Source organism: Belonocnema kinseyi, chromosome 3 (assembly GCF_010883055.1).
Source record: "Belonocnema kinseyi isolate 2016_QV_RU_SX_M_011 chromosome 3, B_treatae_v1, whole genome shotgun sequence".
Taxonomy (NCBI): Eukaryota; Metazoa; Arthropoda; class Insecta; order Hymenoptera; family Cynipidae; genus Belonocnema; species Belonocnema kinseyi.
In genome coordinates, this window is record NC_046659.1 from 94,561,590 (window position 1) to 94,576,048 (window position 14,459).

General features: G+C 27.4%; 2 protein-coding genes across 6 annotated transcripts in view; one reads left to right on the plus strand and one right to left on the minus strand.

Moving 5' to 3' along the window:
* Window positions 1–8,466, plus strand: part of LOC117170376 (band 4.1-like protein 4) — a 286,040-nt gene extending 277,574 nt beyond the window's left edge. For 4 of the 5 annotated variants that reach the window (XM_033357134.1, XM_033357133.1, XM_033357135.1 and 1 more), the window contains 3 exons: window positions 7,081–7,357; window positions 7,952–8,055; window positions 8,332–8,466. In XM_033357134.1, coding sequence (XP_033213025.1) covers window positions 7,081–7,357; window positions 7,952–8,055; window positions 8,332–8,368 — 418 coding nt within the window. In that variant the 3' untranslated portion in view covers window positions 8,369–8,466. The remainder of the gene's footprint in view (window positions 1–7,080; window positions 7,358–7,951; window positions 8,056–8,331) is intronic. The other variant, XR_004466777.1, reaches the window with a different exon arrangement.
* On the minus strand, window positions 8,226–12,483 carry LOC117170377 (signal recognition particle 9 kDa protein). Its single transcript, XM_033357138.1, has 3 exons — window positions 12,246–12,483; window positions 10,350–10,418; window positions 8,226–8,626 (listed from the first exon to the last, which is right to left on the minus strand). Exons 1-3 carry the CDS (start codon window positions 12,315–12,317, stop codon window positions 8,531–8,533), a joined length of 237 nt encoding a protein of 78 aa, XP_033213029.1. The 5' UTR covers window positions 12,318–12,483; the 3' UTR covers window positions 8,226–8,530.
* Window positions 12,484–14,459: the final 1,976 nt, after the last annotated feature.

Below are 14,459 nucleotides of genomic sequence, written 5' to 3' on the forward strand. Positions count from 1 at the left end.
ATTACAAAACTTCCTTCTGAAGTTATTTTTAAAGATTTTGAGGGGTTTCATATGATTTGAAGTGATTTCTAAACATTTTAAGAAATTTCAGAGGATTTCTAGGGATTGAAAAATATTTTTAAATTAGCCAAATTTATGGAAATTTACGGACATTACATTTGAAAATTACGGGAAAAATATGCGAGATTCTTCAATCATTAACAAAGATTAGCTTTTATGACTGTTAGAAATAACCTTTTTGTTAGGGCAGGTATACATTCGAAGTAATAAACCGCACGTTTTGGAGTCAAAAAATACGACTCAAGAGATAAATTTATGTCTTCAAGGCATAAACACATGTATCCAAGACATAAATTGAAGTCTGGCTTCATCTCAAAACTGAGACATGCGCAAGTCGAACGTTTCGATTTCAGCATCTCTTGATTGAGGGCAATTCAAGTCGAACTCAAGTCGAGGCAATTTTATTCGGGAATATGGGAAAATTTTTGTTTTCAGAAAAATAAAATTTATTTTTCTGGACTTAGACTTATCTTGAAGGAGATAATCAGAATTTGTCGGGGAATTACTAAAAAATAATTCCCGCTAAATTATTTTGAATTTTGACGCCATCCATTCTCCCCTATAAAATACCAAAAATGCCCGAAAAAACTGAATTTGACCATTTTGTACAAATTGACACAAATGAAATGCTTTAAAGAACTTTTTAACTAATTTACAATTGTTATATCAATTTCTATATTTTAAATCATTTTTTTCCTTTTAACTTATTGAATAGTACTTTTTTTACGTTTAATCTGACAATTTTTCTTTACCAGAAGGACTCACAATTCTTTCAAGCATTCCCCGATACTTTGAACAATTAATTACTACTTATTTGAAACTTTCCCTTTAAAATGGGAAAAGAAATAGTTTTTCAATTTGGTTAAATACTTCTTTAAATAATTTTCTTTTGTTTGATCAATTTTGTTCTAAAATAAATGTTTTAAATTTATCTGTTTCTTCAATTAATGCAGTAATCCGTATTTGTTAATAACATTATCTTATTGTTTCAACAATTCATTAAAAATGAATTGTACATTTTTATGATTAAAGAAAAAAATTAAAGAAATCTTACTGTAGAAACAAACTTTTCATGACCAATGTAAGAATTTTTTTTAAAACAAATATTCATTATTTAAAGAATTTGTATTAAATTTATAAAGTTAACGATAAGCGAAATACGACAACCAACTACTGCGTTAATCTCGGGAAAATATAAATGTCAAATATTTATTACAGAACAAAATGATCTAAGCAATTAAACATTATTTAAACACACGTAAGTTATTGAAACAATTGTAAAGTAGTGAAAAAAAACTTTGTAATATTTAACTTATCAAATAAAAATCATTTCTTGCAAAAAAAAGAAAAGAAAACAAGGCCCATGTGTCAATGTTGCACAAAATTGCCAATTTCACTTTTTTTTTGCATTTTTGGTGCTATTACTCTTGCAGGATTTTCCGGACGTTGGCGGCCCTGGCTAATATTAACCTATTTGGTTCAAACTTGTAGGAAATTTTTTTCTGGAAACTTTACGAAATGGGGGCGAAGGTGGCATGCCTTTTATTAGAACAAAATTTTCGTTTTGATTAATTTTCAGGGTGGCCATTGAAATCGCCGACAACATTCCCAGTCATTCACTAATTCTTCCTGGTCATTAAAAAAAGTTGAATTAAGTAAATTGCATTTTTTAACAGACACTTGAATGGCTGAACTTATTTTATGTATCTTCTCTAATTTAATTTCAGAAAATAAAAGACAAGTTTTTATAAGTCAGAAATATTTTACAATCTCACCGACTTTCCTTGAAACTATGAAGTTTTTATAAAATTTCTTGCTACTGGATAACTAAGGGGGAAATATTTAAAAATCCACAATATAAAACCAATCTTAATCAATTAAAACATTTTAAATCTTTGTGCTTGAAAAATAAAAAAACTTCTAGCCAAAATAATGCCCTGCCATTTTAACGTTTTTCTTTGTTTTAAAAGATCCCCAGTTTTCCCAGTCGAGATGCCACCCTGTATTGGTTAGATTTTTAAAACGGGTTTACTTTAGTATTTTCATTAATCTATTTTATACCAATTATTCCAATTACAAAAAATTCTTCAAGTTAATTCGAAATAGTTAAATAAATTATCAAAATTATAGAATATACCAATAGGCAGGTCTTTGAATGTATAGAAAATCTCAATATCGAAAATGAAAAGATTTAACATACGAAAGGAATTTAATGTAAATCTTCTGAATTATTAAAAACTTAGATAAAACAGCGATTTAAATAAGTGGAAAAATGAATGACAATGAAAAAGTCCAATTTTTGTGTAATTTTTGCAATTAAAAAAAATATTTGTTAATCTACTAGGAACTACCATTTCTTGCTAGAATTCTGACACTTACCAAATTTTACAATTAATTACAAAGTTTTACAAAAATGGCCATTTTGAACTCTTGTATTTATTATAATTTGTTATATTTTATTGTGAAAATCCATTTGCATCAGAGAAAGGATCCAAATTTTAGAATTAAAATTGTTCAGAGATTTTAAAAATGTCTAAGGAAAAGGTTTGAAATTTGCAAGATTTACCCATTTTAAAGCATTGTACATGTGTACATACAGTTGTAAGCTGTAAGATTTAAAAAAAATACAAAATTGGCATGCTTGGAAAAACCTTTTTTTAATTTGTAAAAGCTACAACTTTAAAAATACAGTGAACTTTTGCCCAAGACGGTCCTATTTTAAGGCTTACCTCTTTCAAGTCCACAACGGTTGTTGTTACGGTGTCGTCCAAGTCAATGGCTGACCAATTAAAAAGAGGCCTGAAGAGCGGGGCGCACTCGTCGGTTTAAATTGAGTATTTTAGCATGACGTCATGGGAATGCATAAGAGTTTTCAGATAAAAATTCTAACGTTAAAACAAGTCATAAATGTACGAATAGTAATATTTGTGAAATGTACCATGCATTTTCTCAGTCATGTTCCCTTCTATTGTCGACTGATGACCAATTTCACGAAATAAAATATCAAATATTTGAGGTCTCAACCGATAAAAGGAGGAAACAGAATTGCGCAAATGCATTCTACACTTGAAAAATATTACTATTCAGACATTTATAACTTACTTTTACGTTTAGAATATTTCCTAAAAAAAAGGCGTATATAGTGATATATTAAGATGTGCTATCTATGCTAACCTACCTGATATTTTCCCCTATCTTAGCATGATCGTGGCGTTATGTTACAAAACTCAATATTGTGCGAAATGTTTGAGTCGTTTTTGGATTCTATTATATCGATTTTTAGTTAGAAAATTGTACTATTGCAAGGAAGTGTTATATTTGTCACGTCGTACGTCAACAAAAACACTTGAAAAACACTGACATGCATGATGCGCAAATGCACAAACATGCTTACAGAACGCGCATCAATACAAGGCTGGGACAGCCAATGAGCGTCGCTTGACAAAAATCATCAGAAGACTCGCGGTATATGTGGGGGCCCCTCCAGCCTTGAAATCTGCAAATTTTTATGTTTTGCGTCCCTTGAAATTGGCAAGAGGTCACTGTATTTTATTTTTGAATTACTAAAAATTTAAATTTATAAAAATGGTAAAATATTCGAATTCAGAAGACGTTCAATTTAGAGAGCATTCGAATTATGTCTCAAAAGAAAAATATATTGAACAAAATTCAAATAATAATAATAATAATAATTGAACTGTTCAAAATTCATTTACAACTAAAATATGTTAGCCCAAATTCGGATCATTTTACTCCCTCGTTTTCGTAAAATTTGCTATTTTCAATTTTTATTTATTAAAGGACGCTCGAACAAATGTTAATAACGTCTACGGTACAGTTGGACAAAACATATCAAAATAACCAAAATTGAATTTCAGATACATTTTTAACAAAATAACAAATCAGACAAAAAATAATACTTTACCTAATACTGAAAAAAACATTTTTCTCAGGTCGGGGCGATTTAAGTATTACACAAGGCACTTTAAGGAAATATATTTGTAATTATAATTCATATATAATTATAATTATAAATCATTTATTTCACGCTCTATGATAAGGTATCGGTACCGGCTAGTGAGCGCTGGTGAAATTTCTTCATTAGTACCGCTTTTTTATCTTCCATCTAGATTAAGGTGGCTCAAAAAATTCTGTATTTTTTTTCTAAAATGACTGCCCTACAAATTGTTCCTTTTAGTGTCAAAATGTCTCCAGATTTTGTACACACTTTAAATAAAACATTAAGGGGTCTCTCAAACTCATGTCTGTTAAAAATTTCTTATTTTATTTTCCATTTTTAATGGTTTATTTTATTGGGAAATGCATCTATTATTTTATTTTTAGTGAAATATATCCCTGAAATTCTTGACAGAATTAAAAAATATATTTAGGGGTCTCGCAACCCCAGCATTGCAAAAAAATGCCTTTTTATTTTAATTTCTGTACAAATTCTAATAAAGTAGGCAGTTTTTTTTGAAAAAATTTTCTTGAAAGGACACCAAATTTTTTAATCAAATATCTGGGTAATGTGTTTTAATAAAAATAAAATAATAGGTATATTTTAAACCAAAATAATCTATTAAAAACGGCAATTAAAATCAAACAAGCAATTTGTTGCTACTATGTACTTAAAGGTCTCTAAATATATTTCTTAAATTATCAATTGAAATAATTATTATGATTTTTTAAAATATAATAACAGGGTGGCCGTTTGATCGACGATAAAAAATCCAGGTGCGCAAAGATTTTTTACCGTCAATAAACCTTAAAAAATTCGAATTTTAAAGCTAAACATTTTTCCATTTGAATCAATAAAAAATAAACTACAAATTAAAGCACTCAAAATGGAACTCTTAAGTTTTCAGCTCTTAAAATTGAACTGAAAAGTTTTTTAACTAAAAAAATTTCTTTTCAAATGTCAAAATAAAAATATATAAAATGGAAGTACTTTTATAGATTATGTAAAGTTGAAAGATTCAGGTTCAATTCTAAAAATATATATCTACATTATTATTTCCAATGCTCTATAAATTAAAGAATCAATCCATGAACTCTAAAATTTTCAAAAATTTATAATTTTAAGCAATTTTAAGCTAAAAAAATTAAAAATTTGGAAAATTAAATTTGTTTAAAACCGAACACTTCTTAAATTATTTTCATTTTATATAGTTTAAACATCCTTGAAAAGTTTCAAAATTATATTTCAAAAGCTTGAGAAATCTAAAAATTGTTTTACATTTTTCAGTTTTTAAATTATTTTTGAATTTTTTTCCAAACTTCTAAATATCTGTTAAAATGAATCGAATTTTTTCTACGATTTTTAGAAAATCCTAAAAATTAAAACAAAATTCCTTGAAACCCTCCAGATTCTTTTTTGACAATTTTATAAATCTTTTAAAATATTTAAAAGTATTTTCTTAAAATAATTTTTCAAAATGAAAAATCATTTCCAATTTTCCTAGGAATCTCAAGAAAATTTTTTTTGATTCTTTCGAAGCCCTGTTTAAAAAGCTTCTGAATTTTTTTTTTTGAAATATGCAAATATTTATATTTTCTCTATATTAGACTGTTGCTTTTTGCTCCAAAGTTTCAGTACAAATAGCCGAATTTTGTCGGTATAAATACTTCGTTAAATTATTTGAAATAATCTTAAATGTTTTAAATGAGTCTTTTCAAAACTTCTAAATATTTCTTAAAATTACTCCAATTATTTCTACGATTGTTCAATTGTTATTTATATATAAAAAATTAAAAATTTCATTTGCAAATAAAAATTCTTTCGAAAATAAGAAAATTGTAACATTCAGAGTTTAAAAGTTCATCGAAATTTTAACGATTTAAGGTTTTCCATGTCAAATAATTCAGTTTCAATTTGTGTACTTTTTATATGTGATTTTAATTTAATCGTTTTAAATAAACAGTCAAATACTGCGAAATATTAAATAATTATCCTTTGTCTTAATTAAAAGTTTTTTAATTGATTGTGTTAAAAATGAAATATTTCAGACTGAAACAATATTTCAAATTTAATGAAATTCTTCAATTACGAATATATAATTATGAAGTTATTTTTAAATTTCAAATAGTTTGTAAGGTTTTAATCTGACGTTTAAATTTTTTTTTATAACTGAGACTTTCGAATTGAAACAGTTCAATTTTTAACTTTGAAATCTTAAAGTTCTTAAATTTTTAACCGATTCAGAATCTTTTTGTCAAATCAATTATTGTTCAATTTGTAATACTTAAAGTACAAATCCATTTTGAAAATATTTTATTTACAGTTGATAAAATAAAAATGGTTCTTTTCTAGAATTCTCAACTTCAAACGCTTTTACTTTTTTATGTCTTCAGGACTGCATTTTAAATTTCTTTAAATTAAAAACGTAAGTTTAAAAATAAAAATCTAAAATGGAAAATTTTTGAAGTAAAAGATTTTGAAATTAGATATTGTGAACTGAATGATATCATAATTAAAAAATATAATTAAGCTAACTAATTTTAAAAACTTTTGAAATCGAACTTGGACAGATTTATCTTCTAAAGATTTGTAAAATTCCCGGTCAAAACATAAATTCACTGTCATTTCCCGGTCTCAAAAAATTCATGGTTTTCCTGGTTTCCCGGCCTAGCGGTCACCCTGAATAAACCAAAAGACACCATTGGTAGGGGAGTCATTTTGTAAAAAATTAAGCCTTTTTTGGATTACGTACATTTGGATTATAAATAAAACGGAAGAGTTTTATAATTCATAATATAAAACCAATCCTAATCAATTAAAAATGTTTTTAAACAATAAATTGTGGTGTAGGTTGAAAGTAATTTTACTGAAGGGAAGTGGATGAAAAATAATGAAAAAGCGCGTTACGTAATACCTTAATCATCCCGTCCAACTCTGACCTGTGGAAGTAGCGTGAAGGTGTTAAAATTAAAACATGTGGTCCTATGTAATGCGAAATTCAGTGGGTATTGTAAAAAAAATTGAAGCATCGGAATGTTAGACTGTCAAGGATTCACTTTCAGAACTATGGGATCCATTGGCAAAAGAGATCGAAGAGTGGTTCAGCATAGTCGCGAGGGAAGTTATAACTTATCAACCACCCAATCGAGACCGAATCGAGTCTTAGAAAAGTATCCTGAAGCTAGGAATGAGTATAATACAAGGAGGGACTTTGATTATGCTCGTAATGGCAGAATGTTAATAGGCAATAACGTGGACAGTGGACTCGGTGAAAGCACCCCACAGGACTTTTCCAGCTGTTGCTCGAGTTCTGCTGACAGCACTAAGCACATTCGTGTAGTACGTATTTTCTGTTTTGCTTGCTTTTAATTACTTCGAGATGTTCACTTAATCTCAGAATTGTCACTATACGAAATCAATAAAAATATCAATAAATAGAATATTGTTCCATACAAAATTCAGTGGCAACTCTGAGACTAAATGCCTTTAAAAAGTCGTGACTCTCAGCTAGTAAAACTTTTTAGGCAGCACTTGAAATTAACTTTTCCATGGTGAACGAATTTTCTCGCTTTGCTCGACACAAGCTTTCTTTTTTTTAAAGAATAAAGCGCCGACGTTACAACGAGAATTTGCATTTGTCGATCTTGCTTCTTTTAAATTTCGAGGGCAGTCACACACGGCTTTGGTTTCTGACTTTGTTAAACGTCACTTGCAGCAGAAATAATTTTAGATTTCAAATTTATCGAAAATTCTAAAAGGCGTTTAAATTTTCAAGTATTTTATGTGTTAATCTTTTGAATTTAAAGGCCTTTATATTCGAAAAGCGTTAGACCTTTTGTTCCACGATTTTACATTTAATTAATTGTGAGATGAAAAATTAATCGAGATAAAATTTCAGGACTTCTTTTAAGTGAAATCGTTTTTCTGATACAGACGCAAAGGCAATTAGAGGCAGAGAGACGTTACAGACTTTCAAATCAAGAACCCTATCCTCCAGGTGACATCACTCTGGATGCAGTTCTACAGCCAATTATGTCGTAAGTTTCTAAATGTATAGAAGAGAATCTAAAATATTTGTTTAACTCATTCGAGAGACATTTTAAAATATAAATAAGTATCAATAGAATCGAAATAACTGAGCAGCATTGCAAATTGAATAATCGCTACCAAAATACACAATATTATTACAAAATAAAAACAGCTTCTGTTTGCTGACAAGCTAGTTGATTAATTTTAATTTCATAGAATACAGTCATCTTTCTAGTACCTTAATAATGAATTCGATCATTTACATTCATATTCAAATGTTACAGGACGCTCACTCGGAGGCCACGAAATCGTCCGAAGTAGGCACAGAACATGGAATGAAGATAGTTCATTTTTATGCACATACTGTATATTTAAAGGAAACTTTTTATACCTCAATGAAATAAATGTCTATAATCCCACCATTCGATGCGTACAGAGTGCGTAAAGAATTTTTTTTAAATATATGTTTTCCTAGTTTATTTCCTAGTTATCCTTCGATGCCATGTGTCGCATCAGATTTCCTATAAACTTCTCCATTTTTTTCAGGTCTTGGGCGATCTCCGTTTTATATTGCAAACACTATAAATAAAATTATTAATTGTTAGATTGACCATTTTTCCTCATTTTTATAGAATCAAGAGATATAAAAAAATTAAGATATTTCATATTAATGTAAAATACAGGGCCCGGCTCATGTGGCTTTTTCGACTTTTTTTCAACGTAACTAATCACTTTTTCCCACTTTTCTCAGAAGTTCGTTTCAATTTTAATCGCAATGAAACTTTAAAAATTTTAATTGAAAACTAGAAAAATGTTTACCCTTTTAATTGAGGACATTGACATTTTAATAACTTCTCGTTAAAGATGTAAACTTAGAAAAATTAAAATGAATAACGTTTGAAATTTAACCATTATTTATAACTTCGTGAATCCGTATTCAAACTTTAATTTTTTTAAATCCTAACCTTAACACTTGCACACTTTTAAGTCCAAAACGTTTAAAATAGATTAATTTAAAATTCATTTACTTGATAAAAAGCTTATTCATTTTGGTTAAAAATTCGACTTTGGATGAAAAATGAATTAGTTTAAAAAAATGCAATTGTTTTGTTAAGAAGTCATATTTTGGGAAGAAAATTCATATGTTTTGCTAAAAATTCGCCTCTTTGGATAGAAAGTTCATCCTTTTGGATTGAAAATTGAAATATTTAATTAAACATGTATCCATTTTGTTAAGAATCTATCTCTTTTGATTTCAAGTACAACTATTTGGCTACACCTTCTTCGTTCATTTTTCTTTTGTTGAGAATTCAACTATTTTATTAAAAATGAACTGTATTTCTCTGAATTTTAATCTATTTTTGTTGCGAGTTCATCTTTTTATTTATTTAAAATTAACATTCTTGTTGCAAATTCTAAATAATTCATCTTTTTGCTTGAAAATTAAACTATTTGGTTTTAGGTTATAATACATTTTAATTGAAATTTGTCACTTTTGATTGAAGTTTCAACTGTTTGTAAGTGCAACTATTTGGTAAAAACTAATTTTTTTTATTCAACGACTTGGTTTAAAAGTCACCTTTCGTCGTTAAAAATTCATCTTTGTAGGTTAAAAATTCAACTATTGGGTTAAAATTTCGATTACTTTATTGAAGATTCGTTTCCTTTCCTTGAAAGTTCTCAACTATTTTATTGGAAATTAATATTTTGAGTTTAAAAGTCAACTGCTTTCTAAACCATTCGAACTTTCAACTTAAAAACTCAAATCTGTTGTTAAAAATTGATCTTTGTGTTCAAAATTCGTCTCGTTCGATTGAAAATTGAACTTCCCCTCTTTCTAAAGAGTTTGACCTAGGAAGTCTGAATTATAAAAAAAATAAAGAATTCAGTCTCAAATTTGAAGTCTGAAGGGTTGAGTAATTGAAACTTGAAAAAACCCAAAAATAGTGTTTCTGCAATTCAAAATTAATGTAAATTATAAACTTCTCTCATTTGAAAATAACCCTAGTTGACAAATTCAACAGTTCAAAAAGAAATATTTTTAATTCGGATTCAGAATGTTCCAGCCTGAATGAATATTCTTAAAGAATTGCTTTATTTTTAAAGTATATTATAATTGTGAAATAAATGAGAGATATTGTGCGACTTTCTTTTTAATTTTATGCAACTAATTCGACTTTTTTTCAACCTTCTAGCCGATCCGAGCCCTGGAAATATAATTATTTTACTTCCGCTGGTAAGAAAATTCCTTTTAAAAAATTGTTATCAAATATTGAATTTACAAATGAAGTGTTGTACTTACTGTTTTGTTGTCTGTAAGTTTGAGACATAAAACACCCTTATTGTGGTCATACTTCATTGTGTAACGAGCCTGAAAAGTAAATTTTAAATCAAAATGTTAGGACTGCATAAAAACTAGATTTCTTACATTTAAATTTGATCTTGATTAATTTTACGTTCAAATTGATTAAACTTTGCTAGTGTGTATAATGATTTTCGAATTAAATTTTAATTCAAAATAGAATTATGATCTATAATTCTATAATATACTAAAAAAAAATTTATAGTTTCCCTGTAAAGTGATTACACAAAAATATGGATGAATGATACAAGTAAATGCATTTGTCATCAAAATCTCATATTATTTAATACAAAAAATCTTGAAATATCTTCTTGAATCTCAAACGAGTTACAATTTGAAACGCCTTCGATTGGAAACTATTGAATTAATATTCAATTTATAATCTCAACTATTACGGCTCTTATTTTTAGACTGTAGACTTTTGAACGAGTTTTTTAAAACAATAAATTTTATATGTTTTGAAAGAAAATTATTATTTTTTCGTAACGTTTTCAATTGAAAATTGTTGTATTTCGATTTGAAACTCTTTCAATCTCAAAATTGTTCAAATATTAAAACTGCTAATTTCAAATTATAGAATTTTGAAAGATTCAGTTCAAAATTCTTAAATTGCGAACATTTATAAATGATCTAATGAATACATTTTAAATCTAGAATTCTTTTATTTGGAAAGTTTTTAATTTTCAATTATTCAATTAGAAAATACTTTAATCTGATATTATATCTTTTATGAACGCTTTAAATTTTAAGTTATACTTTATACCACTTATTGTATTATTCTGTAATGCCCAATTCTAAATACTTTATTCTAAGATATAATTTTTAAATTATTTGCTGAACAAAAGTCTTTAAAAAATTAAAGTAAATTAAAGATCAGGGGACTGGGTAAAATTTTCTTTTTATGATATTATAAATGAAATTATATTGTCAGTAAGTTCTTGAGAAAGAGCAAAAATTTGCTATGAAAAAATTAGAAACTTACAAAAAAAATGTGTACAATAGTTTTTTGAATATAACTTTTCTTACTTTCGCGTCTTAATAATTTTAAAAAATGGCTTGATTTTAATATTGAAGAATTCAAGGCTTATTTTTCAAGCCAAAAATGTCCTACTACTTTACTGCTTCCAATTTTTGAACTGAGTAAATAACCTTTAAATAGAATTATTTGCTTGAAAATTGTTTTACCGATTTCAGGCATAGACAAATTTACCTTCAAATTTAGAAACCATAGAGTTAAAGAGCCCCCCCCCCCTACTCGCGCTTCATAGATAAGACATTAGTTATTAAAATTTACCTATTTTTTTTAAATTTTGAAGAAGCAAAATGATAGAAAAACCAATTTTTCAGGCATCTGATTTTTCGCACAACCACTTGTCTATTAATACATTAATTGAAGAATGTTATTCTTAGAAAATTCAGCAATAGTTCTTAAAAGTATCAATAATTAAACCCCATACAATTTTGTATTATTAAAAATTATAATATGTATTAAAATTATAACCTAAAAATATTCATATTTCTAACACTTGCTTATAACTTGAAAAATCATAGATATACAAATATAATATTTTGCACATTAATAAATCCTCTTTTAATGTTCAATTAAAACCCTTATTTTATTAAGCAATAAAATCAAATAAATGAATTTTTCTTATCGTGGAAGCGTAAAACTTCAATCACGTGTTTTATTGATTAACTATAATACTGACTAAAATAATAGTTTTTTGTATCAAAAGAGTTATCACTTATGAAATTTTATTTCATGTTGATTATGTTTATTCTCAAAAATAGAAAAGAGGGAAAAGAATAAGGAAAAACTTCGCGTGAAAAACATACTTTCATGGGATCCTGGAGATATAACCTCTCTGCTCCCTTTTCAAATTCTTCCCACGTATTGAGGTAAGTCATGACTGTAATTGATTATTTTTTGAAGTAAAGAATAAAACTCGATGATAATTACGCTCTAACTGTTTGCACGATATTCATTCAGGCAAAGAACTTTTCTATATAAATATGTTAACACTGAGCTCACACAACGTGAAGTTTTGTTGACATTTCAGAAAACCAGCAAGCTGCTTTCTGCTTTCTTCATTCTTTTTTCAGCCAATCAGCAGCGAGCCGAATTCGAGGTGTGAAACCGCGATATATCGATAGTTTTGGCGGTAAGTTTTTGAATCACTACATCAGTGATTTATATATATATATATATATATTAGTGCTTTGAATTCACATCAGGATTTTACCCTCCCCCATGTAACTAGTCACAACAAAGTGTTTTGACCCCCCCCCGGCCTATGTAGCGTGATTTTTTCAAATATTAAAAAAAAATAAAAACTAATTTTTAACCATTTCGTAAGTTACTAGTAAATATCTTTAATTATTTAATATTGCTTATGCATTTTTCTAGATCTTTCAAAAAGCTAAATATGACCTTAAATAACCTAAACGTTGTAAAGAAAGATTGTGATCATGATAGATGTTAATTAACTATAATATAAAACTAGATTAAACCATTATCTCAAAACTTTGCTCAAATCCGTGCCAAAAATTTCTGATAGTACTTTCTTTCTGAAGCTTTCCATATCTTTCAGATCTTTTCCGAAATCTGCGTCCAAAATTCTATCTGAAACTGTATCAACATTTTCTTTCAGAATCTTTTAGAATTCATCAAAAAGTGTGCCAGCGCGGTGCCTTTCGGTTTTTCCGATCTTTCGCGAAACTGTCCCATGCGCATTTTTGTCAGTTTCTATCAAATTTGATCAGAACACTAAATTACATTGTTACATAAATATTGTTTAATAGAATTTGATATGTAATTATTATGTAATTGTAAATAAACTTTTAAAATTAAAATATATAGAAGGATTAGAAAGTAGAAAATTATTCATTCAATAAATTTCAAAATTGATTAATCTTATTAATTAAATAGTTTTTTCAAAATTATAACTGTTTGATAATTTTGATAATAAATCAGTGAAAAATTTTTGGATAAAAGAACTTATTTTTGAAACCTTGTTTAAATAATTTTTTTGTTTGATCAAATCATTATTATTAATTTTTTAATAATAACAGTTTGCAAAAACATAATATGATATATTATTATTAATATTACCAATTATTATTATTATTATTAATAATTTCTGATAGCATCAGATAAAAATAAATGGGTCATTTCTGATCAAATATGATAGAACACTAGTGGGACTCTTTTGAGAAGAACTGATAGAATTATTGGGACAAATTTTCGGAAAGAAACTGAAAATTTCGGGTGCAAATTTCGGAAAGAGTTTGATAAAGTCTGAAAAAAATATTTTTTAACTGTTTCAGATTCTATCAGAAATTTGCTTTCAGAATCTTTCCGATTTTTTGGACAGGGATTGTTGTAATCTGATGTACACCCTATCATGTAATCACCTGTGATCTTATGTAATCCCCGTATAGTCTTGTGTAATCAAGAGTTATCTTGTAATCTCTGATAATCATGTGTCATCTTGTATAAAGCCGTTTTTAATCTTGTGTGTTTACGTGTAAGATTGTCATTTCTCTTATTGTAATCTTTTGGTATATTGATAGATAACATATTTTTTATCTTTTTAAATCCTTATTAAATTCGAGATTAACCTTTCTTATGCACTTTATATGCATTTTCCAGAAACAAACCAGGCGAAAGAGTTATGTATATATTTTATATATAGTGGACAAGAAAGTGATATTTTTTATTTGTTTTATACAATCTCTGTGTAAAACAAATGAAAAATATCAGTGTCACGTCCAATATATATAAAATGTATAATATAACTTTTTCACCGAGGAAATGAAAATATATGCGCTTACAATAAAAATATAACTATAATGGCTCTTTTGCATACCTTCCGTTAATCGGTCGTCGACCAAACAACATATCAAAATATCAATTCACACCTCCGGAAAATTGAGTGAAATATAGTAATATTTGAGTCATCTTTCAGTGAGTTTCAGAAGATAACCAACATATTACAAGATTTAATTGCATTTTTCGAAGGTGTGAATAGATATTCCAATATGTTGGTT